This window comes from Desmodus rotundus, chromosome 12 (genome assembly GCF_022682495.2).
Source record: "Desmodus rotundus isolate HL8 chromosome 12, HLdesRot8A.1, whole genome shotgun sequence".
NCBI classification, from domain to species: Eukaryota; Metazoa; Chordata; class Mammalia; order Chiroptera; family Phyllostomidae; genus Desmodus; species Desmodus rotundus.
Genome location: NC_071398.1, coordinates 41,745,915 through 41,773,126, shown reverse-complemented (window position 1 = coordinate 41,773,126; position 27,212 = coordinate 41,745,915). Strand labels below are relative to the sequence as shown.

Genomic DNA, 27,212 nt, shown 5'->3' with positions numbered 1-27,212 from the left:
GATCGAACCTGCAACCTTTTGGTGTGTGGGCGACGCTCCAACCAGCTGAGTCACCCGGCCAGGGCGAGAGCTGAGATTTTTTTCCTGTGTGTGTGATGAGGAACCTAGAACGGGAAGAGTGTAGCTGCACAACCAGTAGAGAGGACCCTGCTGCGGTCGGCCCCACGCTCTCGACAAAAATCCGTTCGGATTTGCCTGCCTTAGCTTTCTAGGCTCGTTTGGGCGGTGCCTGTCTCGTCCAATGAGAATGGCGAATTTCTTCTAGGGACCAATCCTGAGGGCGCTCCTGTTGTTAGCCCCACCTCCGGAAGGCAGGACGTAAACATCACTCGGAGGAGGGTCTAGAGAAATGCTTGTTGCTAGGGAACTCAGCGCCTCTCACTGGAGAGGAGCCACTGGGCTTGCGCGGGGTCGACGCCGGCGCCGGCGCGCCGCGGTTTGAAAGGCCCGAGCCTCGCGCGCTTGCGCACTTTAGCCCGCGCAGGGAGCACCCCCGTCCCGACCCCCAAACTCGGACCGTGCTTCGTTTTGGGTTCCGCGGAGCCCACGGCGTTGACATGCCGGAGATCCGCCTCCGCCATGTGGTGTCCTGCAGTAGCCAGGACTCGGTGAGAGCCTGGCATGGGGGAGGTTGGAAGACGTAAAGGGATTCTTGAGGGGCCCCCACGAGAACTTACGGATTGTAAAAGGAACTTGATGGAAGTCTAAGGAGGGCCACGGGGGCATTTCCAGGTTATAAGGGAATTCTGAGAGATGTGAAATGGGGGTACTTCCGGGAATCTATGGAAGTTCTGGAGAGAAAGGAGGAATAGGGGAGCTTCCTTGGAGAGTTCATAGGCGAACTTCCAGGGGAAAGTGTTGTAGGGGACTCAAGGCAGGGTGTGGGGGCGGGGAGGGCACTTCAATCTAGGAGATCGGAGAGGGTTTGGGAGGATTCAAAGGAATAATCTGAAGCAGGGGACCTAGCTGTCATCTCGGTACCCTAACTTTCCCATTCTTACCTGCAGACCCACTGCGCAGAAAACCTCCTCAGGGCGGACACTTACCGGAAATGGAGGGCAGCCAAGGCAGGCGAGAGGACCATCTCTGTGGTGCTCCAGGTGATCCTGCCCTTCCCTTATCTCCTCCCGACGAGGAGTCTGGAGACCCCGGCTCCAGACTCCAGCTGGCAGTGGGTTGAGGCATTTTCCCTCCGGGCTTCAGCTTCCTTACCTGGAAAAAGGGCACGGTGGTTGCCAGAGGAGAAAAGTGATCCAAGGACTAGGCTAGGGATGACCATGGGAATTGGCGTGTGGCCCGGTAGGTTGCTTCTACTTTTCTGGGCCTCAGTTTCCTCAGCTGGAAGGGAATGAATCATTGCCCTGTATCCTGCCTTCTAAAGTCCGGCTGCTCAGGGTGGGAAGGTGTCTCAGGAGATCATGTAAGCCAGTCAACCCCGTTTTAGAAGTTGGGAAACTGGCGCATGGCGGGGAGGAGTGAAGTAGCCAGCCTAAACCACCATTTCTGCGATGCTGGTCAGGTTCGGTTTGAGTGTGCTCTCCCCTATGCCCTATGAAGTTGGAGGGAGGCAAACAGGAAAGGGAGGATTGACCTGAGATGGTTACAGTGTTCCAAACAGGCTATTCCTGTCAGGGATGGTGGGAGAAGAGAGTGAAGTGTGTTTTATGCATTTGCTCTTTGCCAGGTGCTGACTTTGGGGTTTTATTTGCATGATCTTGCCCTTCACAAGGGCAGCGTGATGTAGGGGCCATTACCACCAGTAATCAATGGCAGTGCTAAGACCTGAACCCACAACTACAGAGTGTTGGTGCTGGTAACTGCTTTGGCATACTGGAGAAACATCGAATTGTTGTCCTGCTTACTTAGGCATTCATTGTTCATTGGTTGATTTTTTTTTTTTACGATTTTTATTTGTTCATTTTTAGAGAGGGAGAGGGAGGGAGAAAGAGAGGGAAATATCAATTGCCTCTCCCTGTCATGCGCCCCCTACTGGGGACCTGGCCTGCAACCCAGGCATGTGCCCTGATTGGGAATTGAACCTGCAACCCTTTGGTTCTCAGGCTGGTGCTCAATCCACTGAACCAAACCAGCCAGGGCTCATTGGTTGATTCTTGTCTGTATCCTGACTGGGGATTGAACCCACAACCTTGGAGTATCAGGCTGATGCTCCAACCAACTGAGCTAACTAGGGCCTGGTTTCCTTGATTTGGGCCATATTCCTTATTTCTGAGGTGTTTGAGGAGGTATGTTGGGGGCAAGGCTTATGTGATTATGTTTGATACTGAACGTGTCCTTGGTCTCTCTCTTGCGCAGTATTTCTGAAAAAGCTTTGGCTCACTAACCCTTTTGAGAGTAGGAGAGAAGCTGAGGATTCTCGTTCCAGGAAAAATACGCAGATCTACAAGATTCTGAATGATTTTAGGAGTTTAAATATTTCATAAGTCCCTAACAGTAATAATAATGGCAGCTAACATTTATTCCGTGTTACAACTGCCAGTCACCATCCGAAACACCTCATGTGGATGAACGTATTGAATCCTTAAAATCCCCCATGACCTCAAGTCTATTATTATCCCCATTCTACAGATGAGGACACTGAGGCCCAGAGAGGTTACACAGCTTTTCTAGACCAAATGTTTTAAACTGAGGGAGATACAGGTTGTTGATGGTTTGGTTTTGAGAATTGCATTCAAGCCCCCAGCTCTTCCTCTTACTTGCTCTGTGAGCTCAGGCAAATTGTTTCACTTCTCTGAACCTGTTTTCTCATCTGTCCTTTGGGAATAATGAGATTCAAGCCCAGGGTTATTATGATGATTTGGTGACATAATGTCTGCAAGCGGGCTCTGTCAACATGTTGGTGTTTGTGTAAAGGGAGGGATTCGTGTGTTTATTACTGTGTGATGATTCCGCTGGGCTCTCTTATGATCCCGGGAGAATCTCCTGTGACCCTAGGAGAGTCACATCTCACTCGGTGCCCCAGTCACAGTGGGAGCAGGGAGACTGAAAGCAGAAGAGGCAGGATCCGGGGCGAGGGAGCCAGAGGGTTGGGACGAGGCACAGGGTTCTCTGACCCGGGAGACTGAGGGAGGTAGTGCTACTGTCACTGAAATGGGGAACCCAGAGAAGGGGCAGCTTGAGAAAGTGACATGTCCAGTTGGCATGTCCAGGCTTGGTAGGACTTTGGGATTTCCAGGGGGCGGCACCCAGGGGGCAGTTAGGGATTGGACATGGAGCTGCAGACAGCTGTCAAAGTTGTTGGCACAGGACCTGTAGATTCAGGAGTGGGCGGATCCATTTCTTTATAAATTCATAAAGTAACTGTTTATGGAGCACCTTCGATAGGCCGGGCTGTTTTAGCTGTGGGGGCCGTATAGCAGTGGGTAGCATAAGGTATCAGTATGTCAGTCCTGTGGAGCTTTCATGTTAAGTGGGGAAAGTCAAAAGTGAAACATAAATCAACTGATGAGTGTTGTGGGGGAAAATCAAACAGGAATGGGGAGTTCCCCAGCTGGCGGAGGAGGCAGTGGCAGGAGTTTTTTATTTGAATAGGGAGTAGGGGAAGGCCTCCCTGAAGTGACGTGTGTGCAGGGTGAGCTAAGTAGTGAGCTGTGCAGATTTCTGGGAAGAAGCTCGAGCTCCTAGTAGGGAAGCCCATGTGGGTGGAGAAGAGTTAGCCAGCGGGGGAGAAGTTGGAGATGAGCTAATAGGGTGGAGGTGAGGCCCCATGACGCTGAAGGCCTGAAAGCCATTGTAAGGACCTGAGCGTTTACTCTGGGGGAGATGGGAGCCACTGAAGGGCTCCAAGCAGAGAACGGACTCTGACTTAGGTTCTCACAGAATCCTGGTTTCTCTGTTGAGAACAAGCTGCAGGGGGCAAGTGTATGAGCAAGCAGCACTGCAGTGGTTAACTTACCGCGTGTCAGACAGAGGTCCTTTGCAAAATCTGATTGCTTCTGGCAGGTGCCAATGTGCAGGCTGACTCCGTATTCACCAAATACTAATTTTGGTTCTTTTCAAGTGATAAGGCTGAAGTTTCTGGACGTCAAGACTCACAGGCTAATCTGTGTTGGTTTTTCCTACTACCCTGTATTTTTTTCCTCCCAACAGTACTATGCCACATCAGGATAGTCCCACACGAGGCTCTGTTCTTGATAGCCCCCCACACTGCTCCTGTTTGCCAGGGCCACCAGAGTCTCTGTCGCCAACCCACGGCCTGTTCCCAGGAGGGGAGTTTCCATCTCTGTGCTCACTTTTCCTGGGCTGGGCGGGTGGCTAGGAGGCAGCCCAGGTGGAAGTCCAGTGCCCCACTGCAGGCGCATCCTTAGGGAGAGATGTTCAACAGCAAGGCGGCACGTGTTTCTTGTTTTGCTTTTCAGGGTTTTTCTGATCGATTGGCTTTTATCTTCTTTTGACGTGTAGCATGTGTACAGCAAAGCGCACAGTTCTGTGAACCCTCACGGAGTGCAGCCTGTGTGTGCCACTCTCAGATCACGTGACCGGGCGTGCCCCTTCCCCAGGCCCCCTCGTGCTCCTCCTAGTCGCTGTCTCCCACAAAGGTAACCCTTACCCTGATTTTCAACAGCATCGCTTTGTTTCACAGCATCGGTTTTGGATTTTATGTAAATGGAATCAGGCAGTATCTGCTTTCGTGTCTGGCTGCTCTCCCTCCCTAGCGGGTTTGTAAGTTTCATCCGTGCTGTTCGGTGTTGCTGTGGATGGTTCACTCTCGTTCTGTAGACTGTTCCATTGTTGGAAATAACCACCGTGGTTTTCTTAGCCTTACTTTTTGAATGCATAGTATATGCATATGGTGCAAAATTCAAAAGGCATAGACTAAGAGTCCCCTTCCCCACCCGCCTCCATCCCCTCCCCCGCTTCTGCTGCCTGGTTCTTCCTCCCAGGCAGCCACTGTTAGCAGTTTCTTGTGTGGCCCTCCGGGGTCACCCTGTGCACATATAAACCCCAGCTTCCCCTTTTAAAATTACATGGTGTTTTCTCAAATAACAGTACATCTTGGAGATCCGCTGTCATTGCACAGAGTTCTGCCTTCTTCTTTGAAATGGTGCGTAACATTGCCTTCCATAGACATGGGACAATTTTTAACAAGGTGTCTGTTAGGAACGTTGCAAACCAACCATGCGCCATTTGCCTCGCTGTCACACATTGTGTCCTCAGAAAGGTGCACACATGCGTGGCCACAGAGGACAGTCAGTCGCCTTGTGATTAAGCCCTTCTCCTAACAGCTGACACTTCCTGAACACTCTTTTTTCTGAGGTAAAATTCGAAGAACATAAAATTCACCATTTTAGCCATTGAAAATGTACAGTTTGCTGGTTTTTAGTATGTTGACAATGTTCTGCAGCCATCATTTCTAATTCAGGGTATTGTCATCACCCCAGAAAGAAACCCCATAACATGAAGCAGTTGTTCCCCAGTCCCCCTGCCCAGGTTGTCCCTGGCAGCCACCGATCTACTTCTTGACTGTGGACTTGGCTATTCTGGACATTTCATGAAAATAGAATCATCCTCCTGGCTGGTGTGGCTCAGTGGATTGAGCGCTGGCCTGTGAATCAAAGGATCGCTGGTTCGATTCCCAGTCAGGGCACAGGCCTGGGTTGTGGGCCAGGTCCCCAGTGCAGTGCACGTGAGAGGCAGCCACACGTTGATGTCTCTCTCCCTCTCTTTCTCCCTTCTTTCCCCTCTCTAAAAGTAAGTAAATAAAATCTTTTTAAAACAACACAACCTTTTCACCTCTCCCACATTATGAAGCACCGGGCCCTATATTTGGTAGGATGTATATATTTGTATTTTAAATGAATGATTCTTATAATTATTTCTACTCTATACACACACAGACTTCCTTGTATTCTTACTCTTTTTTTTTTTTTTTTTTAACCACATACTTAGCAGGTTAAAACAACACACATTTAGTATCTCGGTTTCTATAGGTGAGAAGTCCAACAGAGCATGACTGGATTCTCAGCTCAGGGTTTCAGGGGCTGAAATCGGAGTGCTGGCTGGGTCTGTGATTCTCATGTGGGGCTTAGGGTCCTCCTCCAAGAGAACTGGCTGTGGGCAGAGTTCATTTCCTCGTGGCCAAAGGACTGAGGCCCCTGCCCCTTGCTGACAGTGTGCTACCCTCAGGTCCCAGGAGCCACCCACATTGCTTGCCACCCGGCCGTTCAGAGCGTGGCGTCTGCTGCTGCTTCCAGGTCAGCCAGAGTGTGTTTCTCTGACTTGCTCCTCTGTTACCTCATTTTTCTGATAAATAAAAAGTTTTTCATAAAAACGTCTGTGCGTGGAAACAACCCAGATGTCCATACACTGATGAATGGACACACACTGTGAGGTCTGTCCAAACGATGGAGCAGTAGAACTCAGCTGCAAAAGGGAATGAAGCACTGATTCGCGCTGTGACGTGAGGAGGCTCGAAAACATCATGCTAATGAGAAAAGCCAGATACAAAAGGCCACATGTTGGACGATTCTTTTTTTTTTTTTTTTTAAGATTTTATTTATTAGCCCTGGTTGGTGTGGCTCAGTGGAATGACTATGGGCCTGCGAAGCAAAGGGTCACTGGTTCGAATCCCAGTCAGGGCACAGGCCTGGGTTTCAGGCCAGGTCCCCAGTAGGAGGCATGCGAGAGGCAACCACACAATGATGTTTCTCTCCCTTTCTTTCTCCCTCCCTTCTGCTCTGTCTAAAAATAAATCAATAAAATCTTTTTTAAAAATTAAAAAATAATAAAGATTTTATTCATTTCACTTTCAGTGAGAGGGGAAGGAAGGGAGAAAGAAAGGGTGAGAAACATCGATGTGCAAGAGAAACAACAACTGGTTGCCTCCCTCACACCCCCAACCGGGGACCTGGTCCACAACCCAGCCATGTGCCCATGTGCCCCGACAGGGAATCAAACCAGCGACCCTTTGGTTCACAGGCCCACACTCATTCCACTGAGCCACACCAGCCAGGGCAAAATGTTGTGTTTTAACCTGAAGGATTGAAATAGGGAGTTGAGAAGGAGTGTATGTTCACAGTCAGAAAGTTGGGTCCAAAGTTCTCTGCTAATCATGAGTTCTGTGCGACATGTGAGTTACTTATTTAAACTGAGCCTCAGTTCCTCCATCTGTAAAACTGGGATAGTAACAGACCCTTCCTCCTCAAGTGGTTGTGAGGATTCAGTGATGCCTGGCCCAGGAAGAGCTTCGTCAGTGGTGGAAGGCAGAATAATGGCCCCCTAAAAGCTGTCTACATCCTAATCCCCAGAACTTGTGAATTTGTCAGTTTACATGGGAGAAGGGACTTTGTGCATGTGATGAAGTTAAGGATCTTAAGATGGTGAGGTTCACCTGGGTTATTTAGGGGAGGCAAAAACAATATAATCACAGGGGTCCTTATGAGGGAGAGGGAGGCGGGAGAACCCGAGTCAGAGGAGCTGTGATGACGGAAGCAGAGGTTGGAGCGATGCCCTTGCTGGCTTTGCAGCTGGAGGGAGGGGCTAGAAGCCAAGGGAAGCAGGTGGTTTCTAGGAGCAAGACAAGGAATCAGCTTCTCCCCTAGACTCTCCTGAATGACCGCAGCCCTGCTGACACCGTGATTTTAGCTCGGTGAGACCAGATTTCACGCCTCTGGCCTCCAGATCTGTGAGATGTGTTGTTTGTAGCTAGAAAGTTTGGTGATTTGTTATAGCAGCGGCAGCAGGAAACTAATATACCAAGCACCTGGCCTATAGTGAGAATCCAGAAATGTCAGCCAGGATTATTCTTTTGTGACATACGAGGACACCGTGGCAAGAGACTCACCAAAGCCACTTAGTGAGGGACAGTGGAGTGAGAGTTACAATGCAGGGCATTTACTTCTTTAGCAAATGGTCCTCGGGGGCTTCCTGTCCGTCTGTTCATTCATCTGTCAGGAGTGTACCGAAGGCCTTTTGTGAGGATGAGGTCAGCTAGCATTTACGGAGCGTTTGCTCCGTGGCAGGCGCTCTTCCAGGGCCTTCATGTGTATTCCGTGTTTGAATCTTCCCAACAACTGTGTGCGGTGGAAGTTGTTTCTGTCCCCATTTTATACGTTAGGAAACTGAGGCCCAAAGGGTGACACGAAACCATTTGCTCCAGGACCACACAGCAGTAAATAAGCAGAGCGGGGAAGGGCCAGGCGCTGTTCTTGGCATTTGGGACACAGTAGAGGGAGTGACTCATACTGTCCCTGCCCTCGTGGAGCTTAAAAGTCTGGTCGGGAGACAGATGCTAGGCAAATACAAATAAAAGATATAAGTACATAATATCCAGTGGTGATAATGAGGAAAAATAATGTGGGCATAGGAGTTAGAGAAGCCTGGTGGAGGTGAGGAAGGCCACTCTGGTTGGTGTGAAGAGGTGACGGCCGAGCAGAGGCCTGAAGGACGGAGGGAGCCAGCCAGGGAAGGTGTGGGGGACCAGTAGTCCAGACGGGGAGGACAGGTGCAAAGGCCCTGAGGTGGGAAGGAGCCAGCCTGTTCTCAGGACAGAAGGAAGGCTGGTGTGGCTGGAGGAGAGCCATACAGTGTGGCGGGAGGCCAAGAAGTCAGACTGGCACCGTGCCTGGGCAGCACCGCCCTGGTACAGCAGTGCAGGCAGGCAGGGTCACCAGGAGGCCGGTGCGCCTCAGCCTCTGTCTCCAACACTCCTGCCCGGTGGCGAAGGAACCCTATGCTGTGCAGACTCTAGCCAGCCTGCCTGGGCTCCTGTCCCAGCTCTGCAGCTCACCAGCTGTGTGATCTTAGGGGGGTTATGTAACCACTTCCTGCTCTGTTCGCTCACGTGTAAAATGGGGATAATAATAGCCCTGCCTTGCAAAGCCTTTGTGCGGAGAGAAGATGCATGCATTACGTGTCTGGCACATTGCGGGCACTTAGATGTCTGCTACAGCATTGTTATGGGTGTTATTTATTATTTGTGTCATCTCAGCTCCCTTCAGAAGGAGGATTATTATGAGGACTCTCCCCTTGCACACGTGAGTTAGCTGCTTCTCAGAGAGGTTGTACGTCACTCAAGGTCGCACATTTGGAAATGGCAGGGCTGGATTTGAACCCAGGCTTGCCCCACCCCAAGTGTGGGCTCCTTCCTTCCATGTAGGGGTGCTTCCGTGTATAGCTGTGTGCAGACGATGTTGGGGCACTCACCTGACTGGGAGGTGGCAGGGCGGACTGGAGCATCAGCTGATTCCGGCGGCCGGGGCAGGGCAGGGTGGTGGACTAGGGACATTTGAGGGTTGGAATAACCTGTTGTTCTAGGATCCAAACTGGAAAGCAGGAGGCTTGCCTCAGCCATTCCCAGCTGCGTTCCCCTCTCCGAAACCCCACATGGCTTTCCGCACCTTTAACTGGCAGGAGCGGGTGGAAGGTCCTTTGGGGGAAGCCTCTCTGTAGGTAGCTCTTTCCTGCTTTCGACAGGCGATTACTAAGCATTGACTATTAATGCCTCCTGGCTGACAGTGGTAGAGTGCCTATTACGCACCGGACCCTGTGGCTGCAGTATTTAAGTGCATAGATACAGTTATCACCCCCATTTTACAGATGAGGAGACTGAGGCTCCAGGGGGTTAGAGGCCATGTAGCTAGTGTTCAGCAGAGCTGGGATTCACACCCAGGAAGCAGTGGTGAGAAAACCAGACCAGGGCCTTACTCTCAGAACAGGTCCCCAGAGTCTTGTGTGATTGGGAGAGGGTACTCTGGCAGGTATCCTAAGAGTTACCTTGAGAGAGCTCCTTGGCAGCAGGTCCTAAGCCCATTCGGCAGAGTCTTGAAGAGTTGGGAAAGTGCGTGTGGAGGTTCATGTGTTCAGTGAATATTTTTTGAGTTCCCACTGCTGCGTGTAGGGGACAAGGTGGCACCACTCAGTACTGGCCACCCACTTATCACTGAGTTGATGTCGCAAAGAGATAGGCGGCTCAGATGTGGGTCACCCCACTCCCGAGGTCCCACAGCAAGCCTAGGGCAGAGCAGGCACTGACAGCGGGCTTTTCCTCTCCCGCAGTTGGAGAAGGAGGAGCAGATACACAGCGTGGACATCGGAAATGACGGCTCGGCTTTCGTGGAGGTGCTGGTGGGCAGCTCGGCTGGAGGGACTGGGGAGCAAGACTACGAGGTAAGCAGGGCCTCGTGATGGGCCCCAGGCCGATCCCTGCCCCATACTCCCCATCACCGCTTCCCCTGGGCCTCCTGCATGCCAGGCTGGGGCAGACATGAGTCACGCTGCCCACTGCCCGCTGCCCTCTGGAGGAGCCCAGTGTACAGAGACAGGTGATAAATTGTGTACAGCTGGAAAGGGACCCAGTTTGTATTGTGGTGGCATAAACAAACAGGGTCCCATGTTTTTTCTGAGATTCAGTCACTGCTTGAGAGCAAAACTGCTTTATTCAGCCCTGGGGACTCTCACAGATGTCCTACAAATTGAGATTTCACATAGTGTGGGATGCTTGTGTTAGTCACTTTATTTGCAACAAATGTTTACAAGAAGGAATTCCTGTTGCTCTATTACAAATACTTTTAAATGTTGGCACAATCCTTTTTTTTTTTTTTTAACTGGTTGAATTAATTAGAGCTCAACAAAATGTTCTTGGGTAAAAATAGACCTACTATGACAAAGAGTGTTTAAGTTATAAGTGAACAAACCAGTTTTCTCCAAGATTTTTTTTTTTCCTTGCAGTTAGAAATTGTTTTTATTTATTTATTTTTAGAGGGGGGAGAGGGAGAAAGAGAGAAACATCAGTGTGTGGTTGCCTCTTGCACGCCCCCTGCTGGGAACCTGGCCCACAACCCAGGCATGTGACCTGACTGAAAATCAAACCAGCAACCCTCTGGTTTGCAGGCCGGCTCTCAATCCACTGAGACGTACCACCCAGGGTAGAAATTGTTTTAAATTGAGGTATATTTTGCATACAATAAAATGCACAGATCTCATGCCCTAGCTGGTGTGGCTCACTGGACTGAGTGCCAGAAAAGTCACTGGTTCAATTCCCAGCCAGGGCACATGCCTGGTTTTCGGGCCAGGTGCCCAGTTGGGGGCGTGTGAGAGAAAACCGATCGATGTTTCTCTCCCTCTCTCCCTCCTTTCCCCGTTCTCTAAAATTAAGTAAATAAAATCTTTTTAAAAATGCATAGATCTTAATGCATAAGTCAAAGAACCTGATAAATGTATACACCTGTGCAACCATCCCCCAGATCAAGACAGAGCACTGCCAGCCTCACTGAAAGTCCCCTTGTGCCCCTATCAGCCCTCCTTCCGCCCTCCACCGCCAGCTCAGGCAACCGCTGCCTTCCGTTCTGTCACTGTGGATAGTTTTGCCTGTCCTAGAATTTCCATAAATGGAATCTTACAGTATGTACTTTTGTGTGAATTGTTCTATTTTATTATTAGTTATTGTTAATCTCTTACTTTGCCTAATTTACAAGTTAAACTTTGTGATAGGTATGTCTGCATAGAAAAAGTAGTATATATAGGGTTTGGTGCCATCTGAGGTTTCAGGCAGCCATAGGGATCTTGCAGTGTTTCCCCCTTAGATAAGGGGGGCTACTCTACATGCTTATTTTATACATATTGTTTACTTACCTGAAAGTAAGTTACGTACATGATGTCACTTTGTCCCTTTATCCCACTGCAGTGGATATCCCCTAAAAACAAAGACATTTCTTGATCTTGGAACAGTTACCTAGATTAGGAAATTATCACTGATACAGTATTGTGCTATCTGATGGTAGACCTTGTGTGGATTTCCTTCTTTGTCCCAGTAATGGTCTTCACAGTACAAGGAAATGCAAAGTGCAACACAGGAAGCATAGTTAGTAGTAACGTACTAACTGCGGAGGGTGCCAGCCCGGTGCTGTAAATGTCAGGGTCACTTTGTCACGTGTGTGCTCGTCTAACCACTCTTCGGTACACCTGACACTCATACAAAACAATATTGCGTGTAAACTGAGGAACTGAAAAAAAATTTAAAAATAATAATAAAAGTAAAAAAGAAAATTCAGAATCATGCGTTGACTTGTCACATCTCCTTTGTTTCCCTTCCCGGGGAACAGTCCCTGCACCTGTCTTTGTATTTCGGGCCGTTGACATTGTTGACGAGCAGAGGTCAGGGGATGTTGCAAACATCGCTCATTGTACAGAACGTCTGTGTTTCCTTGTGGTTAGAGTGAGGTTATACCCTCTGGGCCAGGACACCACAGAAGGGATGTCGTGTTGTCAGCGCATCGGATTGTAGGCACTGCTGCTTGTTTGTTACTGGTGATGTTACCTGATCATTTGGTGAAGGTTGTGTGGTCCAGGTTTCCCCACTGCAAAATTCCTTTCTGGCTTTTATAATTAATAAGTATCATGTGAAGAAATACTTTGAGACTATGTAAGTATCTTGTTACTCCTGAAATTGTACTCACTAGTTTTAACATCTATTATTGATTCTTGCCTAAATTATTGATGCTAATTTTTAGAAGATCTTATTTATTTATTTTTAGAGCGGCAGGAAAGGAGGGAGAAAGAGAGGGAGAGAAATATTGATGTATGAGAGGTACTTCCCCAATGGGGGACCCCAGTCCACAACCCAGGCAGCCGGGGACCCGGACGCCACTGAGGGATGTGCCTGACTGGGAACCGAACCAGTGACTCTTTGGAGTGCAGGCCAGCCCTTAGTCCACCGAGCCACACCGGCCAGGGCTTAGTGATACATTTTAAAGATATTTTAAAATTTCCAGGTATTGATAGCGTAATAAAAATACAGTTGATTTTTGTATATTGACCTTGTATGTTGTGATCTTGCTAAATTCACTGTTAATTCTGATAGGGGAATCCCTTGGGATTTGTGTAGGTTCCTGGATGTTCTACATAGACAGTCATGCTGTCTGTGAATGAAAACAGCTTTCCTTCTCCCCAGTCTTCATGCTTTCCCCCCTTTTTCTTGTCTTACCCCCCTGAGTAGTGTCTCTGACCCAGTGTGGAAAAGAAGTGCTGAGAGGGGACATCCTGGTCTTGCTCCTGATCTCAGGGGGAAGGTGCTGAGTCTTTCACCGCTAAATATGACGTCAGCTGTAGGTGTGTGTAGCTGTCCTTTGTTAGGTTGAGGGCGTTCTTTTCTAAACCTGCTTTGTTTAGAGCTTTTTTTCATGAACGAGTGTTGAGTTTTATCAAGTGCCTTTTTTGTTCTACAAGGTAGATTTAAACAAATGATGTTTTCCTTTAACAAACCTTCATATTCTCAAGATCATATAAGATGTCAGAAGGTAAACTGGGGCACATTAAATTTTGAAGACTTTATTTGCGCAAATGATTTAAATTGGGCAGCCAAAACTAAAAATGGTTAGGGGTGCTCAGTGGGCTAGGACAGAGGTTTTTTTGGTTTTGGTTTTGGTTTTTAAGATTTTATTTATTTATTCTTAGAGAGAGGGGAAGGGAAGGAGAAAGAGGAGGAGAGAAACAGCCCTGGTTGGTGTGGCTCAGTGGATTGAGCGGGGGGCCTGCGAACTAAAAGGTCACCGGTTCAATTCCCAGTCAGGGAACATGCCTAGGTTGCAGGCCAGGTCCCCAGTAGGGGGCGTGCAAGAGGCAACCACACAGTGATGTTTCTCTCCCTCTCTGCTTCCCTTCCCCTCTCACTAAAAATAAATAAATAAAATCTTGGATAAAAGAGGAAAGAAACATTGATCTGAGAGACAGATAGCAATCCAGATATCAATCATTTGCTTCTCACACGCCCCCCAAGGGGATCTGGCCTGCAACCCAGGCGTGCGCCTCGACTGGGGATCTAACTGGTGACCTTTCGGTTCACAGGCCGGCACTCAATCCACTGAGCCACACCAGCCAGGGCAAAATGGGTGTATTGTGTACACCGATATTTTGTGTAGCCATTTTAATATTGCAGATGGAAGAAAATACACAACATTTTCAGCATATTATGCTTTATTACTTCAAGAAAAGTTAAAATGCAACTGAAACACAAAAAAAGATCTGTGCAGTGTGTGGAGAGGGTACTGTGACTGATTGAATGTGTGAAAAGTGGTTTGCGAGGTCTCATGCTGGAGGTTTCTGATGGGACAACGCTCCATAGTCCCATAGACCAGTAGAAATTGATAGCGATCAAATTGAGACATTAGTTGAGAACAATCAACACTACACCATGCAGGAGATAGCCAACATACTGAAAATATCCAAATCAATAAGACTATTGGTGAAAATGAAAAATGTGTCTTTTAATTTGCAGAAAAAACTAAACAGACTTTTTGGCCAACCCAGTAATACTGGCTACTACCCAGAGACTAGATAGGGCTGGAAAAGACAAGAAAAATAAGGAAAAAGGGCAGAGCAGGGCTAGTCAAAGTAGATGTCACCTTTATAGTAACTCCTCACCTAACACAGTCAGTAGGTTCTGCGACTTCGGGCGAAACAAAAGGACATGGTAACAAAACCAGTTTCCCCCTAGCCTAACTGACGTCAGCAGAGCCGAGCGTGCCATCAGCATTACAATGAAACAGTGCCATTTGCGGACCTGCTGGACAGATCAAGTGTAAGGCACACATTGTAGCAGGTAACAGTTTTCTACAAAATCAGCGTGTCCTTTTTTCCCCTTCAGATTCTACTAAGGAGTTTCATAAGCTTCGGAGACTAGCACGTCTAGAGAGTGAAGGGTTAGCCCTGGAACCTGAAGGACAGTGTTGGGTAATGAAACGGTCCGATAACTGGTTTTCTCTTTACAACGAACGGGAAGACAGTCTATTCAGAGGAAGTCTGCCTCTTAGTATGGGTAGCAGCTACCAGCCACAGTTTGCATCACCCCTTAATTTTAGCCTCTAGCTGATAAATTCAGCTCATCCGTCAGTTCAAAATCAGGCCTTTTATAAACAATTAGAGTCAAGGCCAGGGAGAGGCTTCTGTTCTGTATAATTGTCTTTGTCTTTGTGGTTTCCTTTTCATAATCAGAGTTGAGCACCAAAAGACACACAGTGGTAGTCTATATTTCTTCTCAGCAAGAGGCTTTTGGTTTCTAATTCCACAGACTCACAGTTTGTCAGTTGAAGGAGACCAAGTAACAGAAAATACCCAACTAAAAGTGGGTCAAAGCATAAGACTGTTGTTTCCTAGGAGAGGAGCCTAGCATCAGGCAGATCCAGAGTTGATCTGGAAGCTTTACAAAGTCAGGGTGCTTGGTGGGCACCTCTTGGTTCTTTTGGACTTGCCCTCGCAATTGCAGTATGGTTGCTGCTGCTCCGTCTGTCACCCAGTAGCATCCAGAGCAGGAACTGGAGAAAGCAAAATGGCAGAAATTCAGTGGCCCTTTTCTATCCTCTGTTTCTCTTTAATGAGGACAGAAAATCTTTCTCAGAAATCCCGAAAAGCCTCCCTCTTTTTTTTTTTTTAATTTAAAGATTTTATTTATTTGCTTTCAGAGAAAGCGGAAGGGAGGGAGAAAGAGAGGAAGAGAAATATCGGTGTGTGGTTGCCTCTCATGTGCCCCCTACTGGGGACTTGGCCCACCACCCAGGCATGTGCCCTCACAGGGAATTGAACTGGGTGATCCTCTGGTTCGCAGCCCGTGCTCAATCCACTGAGCCACACCAGCCAGGGAAGCCTCCCTCTTAATGTCATATGGGCCAGCACTAGGTCATGTGCACATCCTCGGACCAGCCATCGACAGACGGGATTGGATCGTTTAGACCAATCACGGTTCGTCCCTTAGTGTTGGGTGTGAACTCTGTTTCAAAACTGCCTGGTCATTTTTGATTATTATTTGTTCCTTTATCATACTGTCCATTTCTTTCCTTAAACTGTTAAAACTACTTCTACATTGTGTGTTGGATATCTTCACTATATGCAGCCTTTGTGGGCCTCGGTCTGCGGTCTGTGGTTTCTGCGAACCCTAAGTCATGGCAGCTTGTTCCCTCCTGCCTCTCGGGTGCGTGTGTCTGTGTGTGTAATTGCTAACTTACGTTTTTGGGGATGTATCTGTGGGAACTCTTGGAGGACCGGGTTTGGAGGACGTTCCTCCAAAGAGGATTTGCCCTGGCGTCTGGTGGCACTGTGTGCCTGGGACCACTTAAAATGTTCAACCTGCCCTGGACGGTGTGGCTCAGTCGATTGAGCTCTGGCCTGTGAACCAAAGGGTCTCTGGTTCGATTCCTGGTCAGGGCACAAGCCTGGGTTGCAGGCCAGGTCCGCAGTGAGGGGGCGTGCGAGAGGCAACCACACATTGATGTTTCTCTCCCTCTCTCTCTCTCCCCCTACCCCTCTGTCTAAAAATAAGTAAATAAAATCTACAAAAAAAATGTTCAGCCTGTGTTTTTCCATGTAGGCACTAGTATGAGTTTTGCTCTAAATCCTTGAGAGTACAAACTCATGGTTAGGAGTCCAGAAATAATTTTTCATCTTTTCTCTGCTGTCCTCCAGAGCTTATGCCTTCCACTCTCTCCATAAGGCACGTTTTCCTCTGATTTACCCGTGGAGGAGGGACCCAGGTCTACGTGAATTGCTGATGGTCTCCAGGATGCTGTTTTTCTTCTTGGAGCTCAGGCTTCGAGTCTGTCGCCACCACCCCCTAGGGCCCTTCACAGTCAAGCTGTGTGTGCCACCCGGTGTCAGCACCAGGGCAGACGCTACATCAGGGCCACCCGCTGTGTCAGTCAGGGTCCTGCCAGGAGACTGAGCCACACCAGTTATTTTAACAGAGAGAGTTAGTGACTGATGAAGCAAGAAGAGTAAATCATGATGCGGCAGAAAGGGCGGGGAGCAGCTGTCAACCCTAGGGTTGGGGGAACAAAAGAAAAAGGTCTGAATGATGGAAACGTAGATGTTTGCAAGTTGGAGATGGGGTTCTATAGAGCTGAAACTCAGACTGTGAAGCGGGGTGCCCATCTGCTGGCACCAGTGTCCCTGAGAAGGGCTGGATGAGGCTGGTTCTGAAGTGCTGGGAATCTGCAAGCCGGATTCATCTGGTGCCTGGGGGAGCGGAGCCTGAGCTGCTGAAGAAGTAGAGGTGTGCCTGGGGTGTTGCCCATGGGGTCCCAAACAGGAGCTGATCTCTCCTCCTTCCTCCAGCTTTGCAGCCTCACTGTAGCTCCCCCTGTTGGCAGAGCCCGACAAGGAGCAGAAATATGCAGGTCCAGCTGGGGGGCTTGAGCTGTGAGAATCACAGTAACTGACTGGCGCAACCCTCCGCCTCTTTGGATTCTGCTCTCTCGTTTCTGGCCGCTGAGAATTCCCCTCGCCTCTCCGCTGACCCAGCTGTGTGTTTCCAAAAGGTGTTTGAATACTGTGCCAGTCATTGTGAATCTGCTCTGCTGGGAGGGTTTGTTTCTCAGGCTGTGGCCAGATACGGAAGGCTCTCATTCAGATCTGGACGTAGGAGGATTCCCCTTCCTGGGGCCTGTGTCAGGGAGAGACGGACCGTGGCCCAGAAACAAGAGGGGTCTAGACACCTCGAGGCAGGTCGAGGCGTGAGCTGGGTCTGGTGACGCCCTGGCTTCTTCACAGGCCCCCTGCCCTCAACGAGAATGCATCGTTTAAACCAGTCAGCCCTGGTTCTCATTTGTTGTGCCCTCTCCCAGGTCCTTCTGGTCACCTCGTCTTTCATGTCCCCTTCCGAGAGCCGCAGTGGCTCCAACCCCAACCGTGTTCGCATTTTTGGGCCTGACAAGTTGGTCCGGGGAGCCGCCGAGAAGCGCTGGGACCGAGTCAAAATTGTTTGCAGCCAGCCCTACAGCAAGGTACCTAGGGTGGGAGTTGGGGTGCTGGGTCCTTTGTCCTGGGTGAGGAGGGAGCTGGGGGGCCAGTACTGAGTCACAGGGCTGGGAGGACTGGATAGCTGGGATGAGGGGGAGGCTGGGTCCCTGCTTTCCCTGAAGTGGGTTTGGGTTCCCCTCCTAGGAGGCTTTGCTTCCTGGTGGGTGTGGAGGGCCGGTGAGCTGCAGCACCTCAGAGGGGAACTGGAGGAGGGGACAGCTGACTTGTTAGAGGGGTGGCCTAGGAGAGCGGCCTAGGAGTAAACATCAAGAAAATGGAGTTAGACCCTGGGTGTGAGACCCGCTACACCCTTTCTTAGCTGTGTGACCTTGGGCAAGTGACTTACCCTTCCTGGCCTCGGTTTCCTCATCCTCATGGGGTTGCTGTGAGTTAGGGTGCTAAGCTGGGGTAACGAGACCCGGTGGTAATGACACCACATGGTGGAGGAATCCTTACCCATGGAAGTGTCCTCGGGGTGTTTGCCTGGTCATCCAGGCATCCAGGTTCCTTCCATCTTGTGGCTCTGCATCCAGCCGGCAGAGGTGGCAGAGCCTGGAGCATTTCTGTGCCCCAGAAGCGGCACCGGCACTGCCTCCCGTACCACAGGCAGTAATTCGGGTGTGCAGGAGTGGGTTTGCTTGGACACCCAGCGGCCTGTGCCAGTTGCTGTGAGGCTGAGGGGGCTAATGCACTTAAAGGCTTTGAGCCCTGCTGAGCCAGAGCTCGGGCTCCTTAACAGCTGGAGGGTTTTGTTTTTGAAATTGTCCTACAGGTACATAGCTAGGTGAGGGAAAGAGCCAGAGAGGGGTTTCCCTGAGTTCAAAGGGGGTGGGGCCAGGCTTTGGTCCTTGGCCAGACTCCCGGACTCCCATCCCTCCTTTCCCAGGATTCTCCCTACGGCCTGAGTTTTGTACGGTTTCAAAGCCCCCCAGACAAAGATGAGCCAGAGGCCTCCCCACAGGTAAGCGTTACCCGCCACCCCCAGAGCCTTCTCCCTACCTCTTCACCCCACCTGCCAACAGTCCACATCCATTGCACTGATCTTGCGGGACCCTAGAAGGTGACCAAGCTTGGCCAGTTCCGTGTGAAGGAGGAGGATGAGGGTGCCAGCTCCCTGAGACCAGGCGCCCTCTTCTTTAGCCGGATCAGTAAGACGTCTACTGGTGAGTGTGGAAGACCCGAGTCCTGAGTGAGTACAGGCTGGGCGCCGGGCCTCCTGGATCACGGGCTGGTCTGGGGAGCACCCCTCTGTGTCGCTTGGACAGGAGCTGAAGGTCTGAGGGCCCAGCCTTCTCACGCTGGTTCTGTTTTCTCCCTCCGTAGCCACAGCCAGTGACCCAGCAGGACCCAGCTATGCGGCTGCCACACTGCAGGCCTCCAGTGCTGCCTCCTCATCCTCTCCGGCCTCCAGGGCGGTATGCAGCGCCTCCAAGGTGAGAGTGTCAGCCCCTGATGGGTGGAGAAGGAGGAGAGAAGCTAGAGGCCTCAATTCACCTCACCCTGCAGCCTCAGGAGTCCCCCAAAGGGAAGAGGAAGTTGGATTTGAATCAAGAAGAAAGGAAGACCCCTAGCAAACCGACAGCCCAGCCCTCACCACCCACCCGCAAGAGACCCAAATGTGAGCAAATTGGATTCCTTGTTCCCGTAGGGGCCTGCGCTCCTATGTCTAGGGCTGGAGAGGACTGGGGGCTGGGACTTCGGACCTGAGGGGGCAGGGGCTCAGGGTTTAGTCCCAGTAGTGCTAACTGAACCTACTTTTTGGCTTCCTCAGTGCCAGCACCCACCGGCGCCCCGGCCACCGCCTCAGCCCCTGCCCCAGCACGGGGGGCGGCGCCAGGGAAGCCCCGAGGAGAAGGCACTGAGCACAGGGGTCCCCGAGCTGGCCCACAGGAGCTGGGGAAGATCCTTAAGGATGTGGTGGTGGTGCTGAGTGGCTTCCAGAACCCCTTCCGCTCGGAGCTCCGGGACAAAGCCCTAGAGCTGGGGGCCAAGTATCGGCCAGACTGGACTCCAGACAGCACCCACCTCATGTAGGCTGGTGACCTCCCCTCCCACCTCCCTGCTGCTGCGCTTCACCTCCCTCTGCCTTCTCCGTCTTGCCCTCTCCCTCCCTGTCCGCCGGTGTGTGTGTCCGTCTCTGCGTCTGTCTCGTCGGCACACTGTGTGCACCCCCTGCCTCATTTCCTCTCTGATTTGCGCATCTTTCACCACGTTTCTCTGCATCTTTTTCTGTTTCTTCCATATCTGGCCCTTTTTCTCTCTCACTCACCTCTCCTCCTTTGTCTGTCCTCCTTGTCTCCCTCTTCCCCTTCGCCCCTCAGATCCCGCCTGACCGACCCATCCATTCTGCTCCCCACAGCTGTGCCTTTGCCAACACCCCCAAGTACAGCCAGGTCCTAGGCCTCGGAGGTCGCATCGTGCGTAAGGAGTGGGTGCTGGACTGTCACCGCATGCGTCGGCGGCTGCCCTCCCGGAGGTGAGGCCTCACTGCACACTTGTACACACGAGCACACACGTGAGCGCACCACCCCCACCCCCACCCCTGTGCTGGGCAGTGCTGGGGGTCTGGAGAGAAAGCAGACTGGGGCCTCCCAGTGGAGGATGTGGGCTAGGAGACTGTAGGAGGCAGCGAGCACTCGCCTGGGGGTTCATGTAGGGCTCTGTGAAGTCTGCTTAGCGGAGAAGGAGAAGAACAGTGCAGGCTGGAGAAACAGCACGTGCAAAGGCTCGGGCAGGGGGATGGAGTGATGGGGCCTGTTCAGATTCATTTAAAGCAAGACCCCGAAGCCTCTGCTTGGTGCCAGGCAGCCTGTGCAGTGGTGGGTGCCCGGACGCCAGGTCCTGCCTTTGACAAGACCTCCCACTTTGATGAGGGGCCAGACTTGTTATGAAACAGTACGGAGGCAGGCCCAAGGAGAGACCACAGTGAGTAGGGGTCTTTAAGGACTAGAAGAGGTTTACCAAGCTGACCAGAGGCAGAGAGCCTGCTGGGCGGAGGAGCCAAAGTCGGGGTCAGCCTGATGTCTGCCCAGAGGAGCCACAGGTGGGGCTCAGCTTGCAGTTGGGCAGCAAGTGGTAGGAAGTGAGGCTGAGGCAGCAGGAGCCATGGAAAGCTGTGGAGCTGGGGAAGGACAGGGTCAGATCTGAGGCCTATGGCTGGAAAGGGGCCTTGAGTTGTACTCCGTGGGAGGGAACACAGACCTGAGTGTGCTCAGAATCAGGGCTGTGCCTGGTGTATTTGAGAGGCCATCTTTGTCAGGGGAGTGGTGGAGGTGGAGGCTGCGAAGCGGGTGGGTCAGCTCAGAAAGGGCTCCTGGTGTCTGGCCCCAGGACTGGGCTCCGCCCAGCTCCACAGACCCCTCATCTGTGGTTCAGGAATCCAGATGCCTCTGAAACCAATAGTGTTTTTCTAGATTTAGCACAAACCCACTTGGCTGCATGGGCATACTGAGCTGATGTGAGGCTATTTATGAACTTTATTCCATGAAGTGTGTCATCATATTTATTATAGAAATATTCATGGTTTGATTGACAGGGCATATCCTCCTCTGCCCCGCCCCCCACCCGCCCAGGGAGTGATATGTAACAGTGTCCCTGGCATTTGCCTCTCTAAAATCAGAAAAATTCAGAATCCTGAAACCTGCCTTGTTCGTTCCGAGGTTGTCTGCTCTGTGAGTGGCAGGGAGCCCAGGAAGGTGTGACGGGGCGGGGCAGGCTGTGTGCTGAGGGCTGGGGTGTCACCGGGAGGCTGTGGGTGGGGGCCCTGGAGCGGCTGGGGCCTCGGGGATAGAAATAGGGTGGGTTGGGGGTCTGTCTAGGGACAGAGGAACTGCATTTGGACCACTGTCCGCCTGGGAGAGGTGAGGGTGCCTGGAAGAAAAGGCAACAAAACAGTGTCGGATTTGCAACTGGGTTTTGACGAAAAGGAAAACAAACCTTTGGAAGTACTTCATTTTAAAGAGCGGTGACAAAAGGGTGATTCTGGACCATGGCTCTCCCCACAATAATCACAAATTGAGTTTTCCAAATCTTTTAGCTCAAAACACTTTAAAGAAAAAACTTAGTAAATCTACCATTGATTGTTTAATCCACTGGGACACTTTAACTTCTCTGAATTTCCCATGAGATGCTGCTTTCCAGAGAGTGTTGTGACTTACCTAACAGTGTCCCGCCAGCTTAGGGAAAACCAGACTGTGCAGAAGGGACTTCGTGTGCATCAGGAAAGTAAAGCCAACACCTGATTTGCTTCTGCCTACTTTGCCCTGGGGTGGGGCAAGTCAGTAATCTCTCTGTTTCCTCTTCCGGAGAATGGGGCTGAGAGACCGCCTCCCTGGGGCTCAGTGAGTCTGTGTTTGTCAGGTGTTGAGAGTAGGGCCTGGCACACGGGGAGTCCCGTGTCAGTCAGTGTTTGCTGTCGTGATTAGAATGGGAGGATTCTTTTCCCGGAGTGTCAGTAGCTTAAGCAACCATGAATAGTAGAGCCAAGGTCTTAAACAATGTATTTGCTTTTGGGAATTTTTCCTTAATTGGTAGGCATTCGCCCAGTGAGAAACTGACTTTGGTTCTCAAAGGGGAAAATTATTTCTGTTTTTTTTATGCTTTTGGCAATGGGGCATTTCTTCCCCAAGAGGGAGGAGCAGCCAGGGAGGGCCCACGTCTCCCGTGTGGGTGGCTGGAATGACTGGGGGTCGGTGGGGTCTTCCAGACCTGGGAAGCAGGGCAGGCTGGGAGAGTGGGCATGGTTGTGACACTGGGTATGTAGTAAATGCCAGTGGCTGCTGTGTCCTGAGCACCCTCCCTACAGGCCCTGGAGGACAAAATATGCTGTTTGTCTGAGGCCCAGTTCCTCCCCCAGGTACCTCATGGCAGGGCCAGACTCCAGCAGTGAGGACGAGGGGGACCCTCACAGCAGCAGCAGCGGGGATGAAGCCCCCAGGCTTTCCCGAAAGGTCCACTGTCCCCTGCTTGGGTGTGGGAGGGTGTAGTGGGAGGAGTACATGGATCTGATGTGGTCCCCAAAGTCTCTACTCCTGCCTCCTGTGGGCACACCTTCCCACACACACTCCCTCCCACCCTGTCTCTTTCCTGATCACTGACCCACCCTCCCTCCTCAGCACCCCCAGACCAAAACCAAGCCCCCTCAGGCAGCAGGATCCAGCTCACCTCAGAGACCCCCAACCCCAGGAGAGGGCAAACCAGCCTCTCCAGGATCCCAGGAAGATATCCACATTGAGGGGGAGTGCTCAGGTCAGAGCCTTAGGGAGGAGGGGCTGGAGGCCTAAACTCCTGGGTCTGAGGGAGGAGGGGCTAGGGGCCTAAAATCCTGGGTGTGAGGGAGGAGGAAGCTAGGGGCCCCTCAGTAACTGGACCTGGAGGGGAATTGAGGTTGGGGTTTGGGATGCCTGCGTGAGGACTGGGAGGGAGGTTACCAGTCTTCCCAGAAGACAAGGCAGACACCTTGTGTTGACTAAACTCCCACTCATAGAAGGACAGGACAACGGAGCAGAAGACTCTGGGGACACTGAGGATGAGCTGAGGAGGTAGTGTTGGGGCGGGAGGCTCAGGGAGGGCCTGGCCTTGGGTAGAGGGGACCTGGTCTCTGCATGCTCTTCGTCCACCCCTCTCCGCTTCCCCAGGGTGGCTGAGCAGAAGGAACAAAGGCAGCCCCCTCACCAGGGGGAGAATGGCGAGGACCCATACGCGGGATCCACAGATGAGAACACAGACAACGAGGGTCCGCCAGAGTCTCCCGACCTTCCGGTTCCAGAACTCCCAGGTAGGAAATCTCTCCCTCCTTCCTGAAGGTGGATCTGTCCCTCTCAGTTCTCAGCTGTGACTTGCTCCAGCCAGCCTGGGATTGCTGCTCTCCACCCTGTGACTTGCCTCCTGGTCTCCTCCCTGCCACTGCCTGCATTTGCCACCTCTTTGTTCTCTCAGGCCTGTTCCTGTTCTTTCCCTTTCCCTTTCCCTCTGTCCTCCTCCTGACTGGGCTGTGAACACCTCCTAGCAGTCCCATGTCACCGCATCACCCTCCCCTTTGGCTCCACTGCAGGTGTGAACGGCCCCTCTCTCCTGTCAGGGCTTAGCCCTCCCCGGGCTTCAGGAGCACCATGGGGGGCCTTTTCAAATGTGCAGATGCCCAGGCTCCTCCCTCCTCCCTGCCCCCCTTTGTTCGTTTAGTGTGGGGTGCAGGACACAGACATTTCTTTTGGGAGGGACCTGAGTGGTGTTGGCGTTGTCATCTCAGCCATGAATGCGGGGGTGGGATGGGGGCGACAGTCAGAGCCTCTGCCCACGACAATGGAGGGAGATGCCACTGAGGGCTCAGTGGGCGTGAGGTGCAGCGGCCGCTGGAAGAAGCCTGTTCCTCGTGGACGGTGGGCAGGAGAGCACTGTGACCCTCCAAAGCCCCCACAATGGTGTCAGCGAATTGATGGCTTGGAAAGCCAGGTTAATGGACTGAAGAAAGAGCCGTCCTAAAGACCAGAGCCTGCTCGAAAGGGAACGAGACAAAGCAGGCGAAGAAGTGGCTGGTTGGTTGGTTTTCCACCTGGCCCAGGTCATGAAGTGGCAACAGCCCCTTATATCACTTACCTCATGTAAGGAACACATTAGAATCATTGCAGTTATATCTTTTACCATTAAAGAAGACAAAACCCAAAAAGCCCAAGCTTCCCAGAAGGGTCTGCTGGGCCTGGCTGGGAACCGCTGCTGGTCGTCATTGCCCTGCTGCTGGGCCTGAACGCCCAGTCCAGCTGCTGCCCTGCTCTTCTGCCTTGCCTCCACCTGCTCTGTGGCTCCGGGCTGGTGCCTTGGCATCCAGGGCCTCACCGTGGCTCTTCCCTCATCTCCCAGACTTCTTCCAGGGCAAACACTTCTTCCTGTACGGGGAGTTCCCGGGGGACGAGCGGAGGAAGCTCAGCCGCTATGTCACAGCCTTCAATGGGTCAGTCTCTGGGTCCCGGGAAGGGGTATGGTAGGTTGCGGGAAGGAAGGCGCTTGGGAGGGTGGGGAAGGGGTGTGCCCTGCAGGAGGGCACAGGCCCTGGAGTTCAGTGCCAGCACCACCGCATAGCTTCCCCCTTGGCTTCTTCTCTAAAGTGAGGCTCCCCACCACCCTCCTGAAAGCATTGGTGACAGTGGGAGCTGCTGGTACGGTGACTGTGGCAAGCCTGGCATGTGGGAGAATGGGGGACCCACAGGCAGCTTCTAGGGGACATGGGCGGGGGTAGGAGAGGACGGCCTTTGAGAATGGCTGGGGAGTCAGACGTCAGCAGAGGGGACACCGATTCTTGGCTTCACTGCTTCTCCCGCCAGAGAGCTCGAGGACTACATGAGTGACCGGGTCCAGTTTGTGATCACCGCACAGGAGTGGGACCCCAGCTTTGAGGAGGTGGGTCCTCAGGGGCAGGGAAAGGGAGAGCCAGCCTGCCCTCGAATCCCCTGCCTCTCCTCCTCTCTCACACGTGCCCCCGGCCCCCTGCAGGCCCTGATGGAGAACCCCTCCCTGGTGTTCGTCCGCCCAAGGTGGATCTACAGTTGCAACGAGAAGCAGAAGCTGCTTCCTCATCAGCTCTACGGCGTGGTGCCCCAGGCCTGAAGCGTGTGCACACACACCTAGGTTTAATAAAGCTGACTGGGTTTGGAGCCGCTGCCTCTCTCGCTCAGGAGTCTCCCAGAACACCCAAGACGCTCCCTGCTGTCTGCCTTATCTTTGGATTTTGCTTCCCCTCTGAGGGCCAGGTCTCTGACTGCCCGAGACTCTTGTCCTGGGGTCCTGGAGAGAATGCGGGGCTCTCTGTCAGGGCTCTGATAGGGAAGGAACTGTTAGTCACTTCTCCCTGGCCCCTCGGCCCTGTGGTGGCAGGTGCCAGGGCATTGGGAATCTCACACCCTCTGAGCCTGTCCCTGGGTCTAGGCAGTCCCTCTGTGGGTCCTGGGCAGGACGCCTGGCTGCTCATGAGGCGTGCCTCTCGAAACATCAGCTCCCCTGGCCAGGGACGTCTGTTTCTGCAGGGCTCCGAGAGCAGCTCTGTGCCCGGCACCAGCATGGTTGTGCATCATCGCCTCACTGGAGGAGGAGTGTGGGGGGTGCATTTTATCAGCCCTGCCAAATCCTGGGCCCCTTCAAGGCTCCAGCACATTTAAGGTGGGAGCTGAGCCGGGTGTCAGAGAATCAGGACAGTAGGTGGGCTGGCGTTCCAGTTAGGGGCCATGGCGTGGCCAAAGGCCCGGAAGCGGGGGTTAGCCTGGTGTCTGGGGAGAGCTGAAGGAGCATTGCCGCCTTTGGAGAAGAGGCTTTAGGGACAGTCCGGCTGGAAGGTGGGCATAGTCCTTGCAACTGTACCACCCAGTGCGGTGGCCAGTGGATGGGGGGACTGTTTAATTACCATGAAATGAAGGGAAAAATTCACTTCCTCAGTCACACTGGCGCCAGTTCAGCGCTCGGTGGCCACTACCCTGGACAGCAGTGACAGAACATTTCCATCACTGCAGGAAGCAAAAGGACGGGGCTGTCGGCACCAGGCAGAGAACCTTGGACTTTCCCTGGGGACGGGGGTCTGGAAGGCGCACAGGGCTGGGGCATCTGGGTTTGAGATCTGCCCTTGGGGTAATCTTTTCTTGGACGTTCCAAGCCTTTTCCCAGCTTTTGCTGCATCAACTAACCAAGAGCCACCAATCTTAACCCTTCCCCTTTCTTGACCCTTGATTTTTCTCTTGGAGGAGTAAGGCGGCATTAGGTTCTGCGTGCACTCATTCATTTCTCGTTCACGTACTGATCACTCTGTTACTTTCTACTGTTGCTGTAACAAATTACCACAAACTTTGTGACTTAAAACAACATAAATTTATAATTTCCTAGGTCTGAAGTCTGAGGTGGGTCTCACTGGGCTCAAAAACCACAGGGTAGGCCAGCCTGCCTTCTGGAGGCTCTAGGGGAGGGTCTGCTTTCAGCAGCGGCTCACACCCCCTTCCCCCTACCGTCAAAGGCAGCGACGGCCAGGGGAGCCTTGCTCACGCCTCATCACGCTGACCCTGACTCTGCTTTCTCCTCCCATTTGAAGATTTGTGATTAAGTGGAGCCCACATGGATAAATGGGGTAATCTCCAGTTAAGGTCAACCCGGTTAGCAACCTTAATTCCTCCTGCTACCTTAACTCTCCTTTGCTAAGCATCATATTCGCAGGTTCCAGGGATTAGGGTGTGGCCATCTTTGGGGGGCCATTGTTCTGCCTACCACCCCCACCACAAGGGAGACCCTGGGGCCGCGGTGTGAGAAAAACACTTACGGCCTCACCGTCTGGGGCTGATAATCTGGGGGGGGGGACTGCGCACTGCAGCGCTGGGGCGCGGTAAACGCCAGAGCAGAACAGGGAGGGCAGTGTCGCCCAGTGATGGGGGTGATAGGGCCAGGCGCAGGTGTTCCTGAAGTCACGGGACTTCCCCCTCTGCAGGGACTGGGGAGAAGGG

At 52.1% G+C, this 27,212-nt stretch overlaps 1 protein-coding gene across 2 annotated transcripts; it reads left to right on the top strand.

The window, feature by feature from the left end:
• The first annotated feature begins 396 nt into the window (after positions 1–396).
• Positions 397–25,422, top strand: XRCC1 (X-ray repair cross complementing 1). 2 transcript variants are annotated; one of them, XM_024569391.4, is made up of 17 exons: positions 397–608; positions 1,008–1,100; positions 10,015–10,125; positions 17,568–17,726; positions 18,629–18,703; positions 18,800–18,905; positions 19,066–19,175; positions 19,249–19,360; positions 19,514–19,772; positions 20,102–20,218; positions 22,598–22,691; positions 22,857–22,989; positions 23,228–23,282; positions 23,379–23,518; positions 24,598–24,688; positions 25,059–25,134; positions 25,228–25,422. In XM_024569391.4, exons 1-17 carry the CDS (start codon positions 558–560, stop codon positions 25,339–25,341), a joined length of 1,896 nt encoding a protein of 631 aa, XP_024425159.2. In that variant the 5' UTR covers positions 397–557; the 3' UTR covers positions 25,342–25,422. The 2 variants fall into 2 exon arrangements, with proteins under 2 accessions (XP_024425159.2, XP_024425160.2); XM_024569392.4 differs by having other exon boundaries at positions 423–608; positions 23,231–23,282.
• Positions 25,423–27,212: the final 1,790 nt, after the last annotated feature.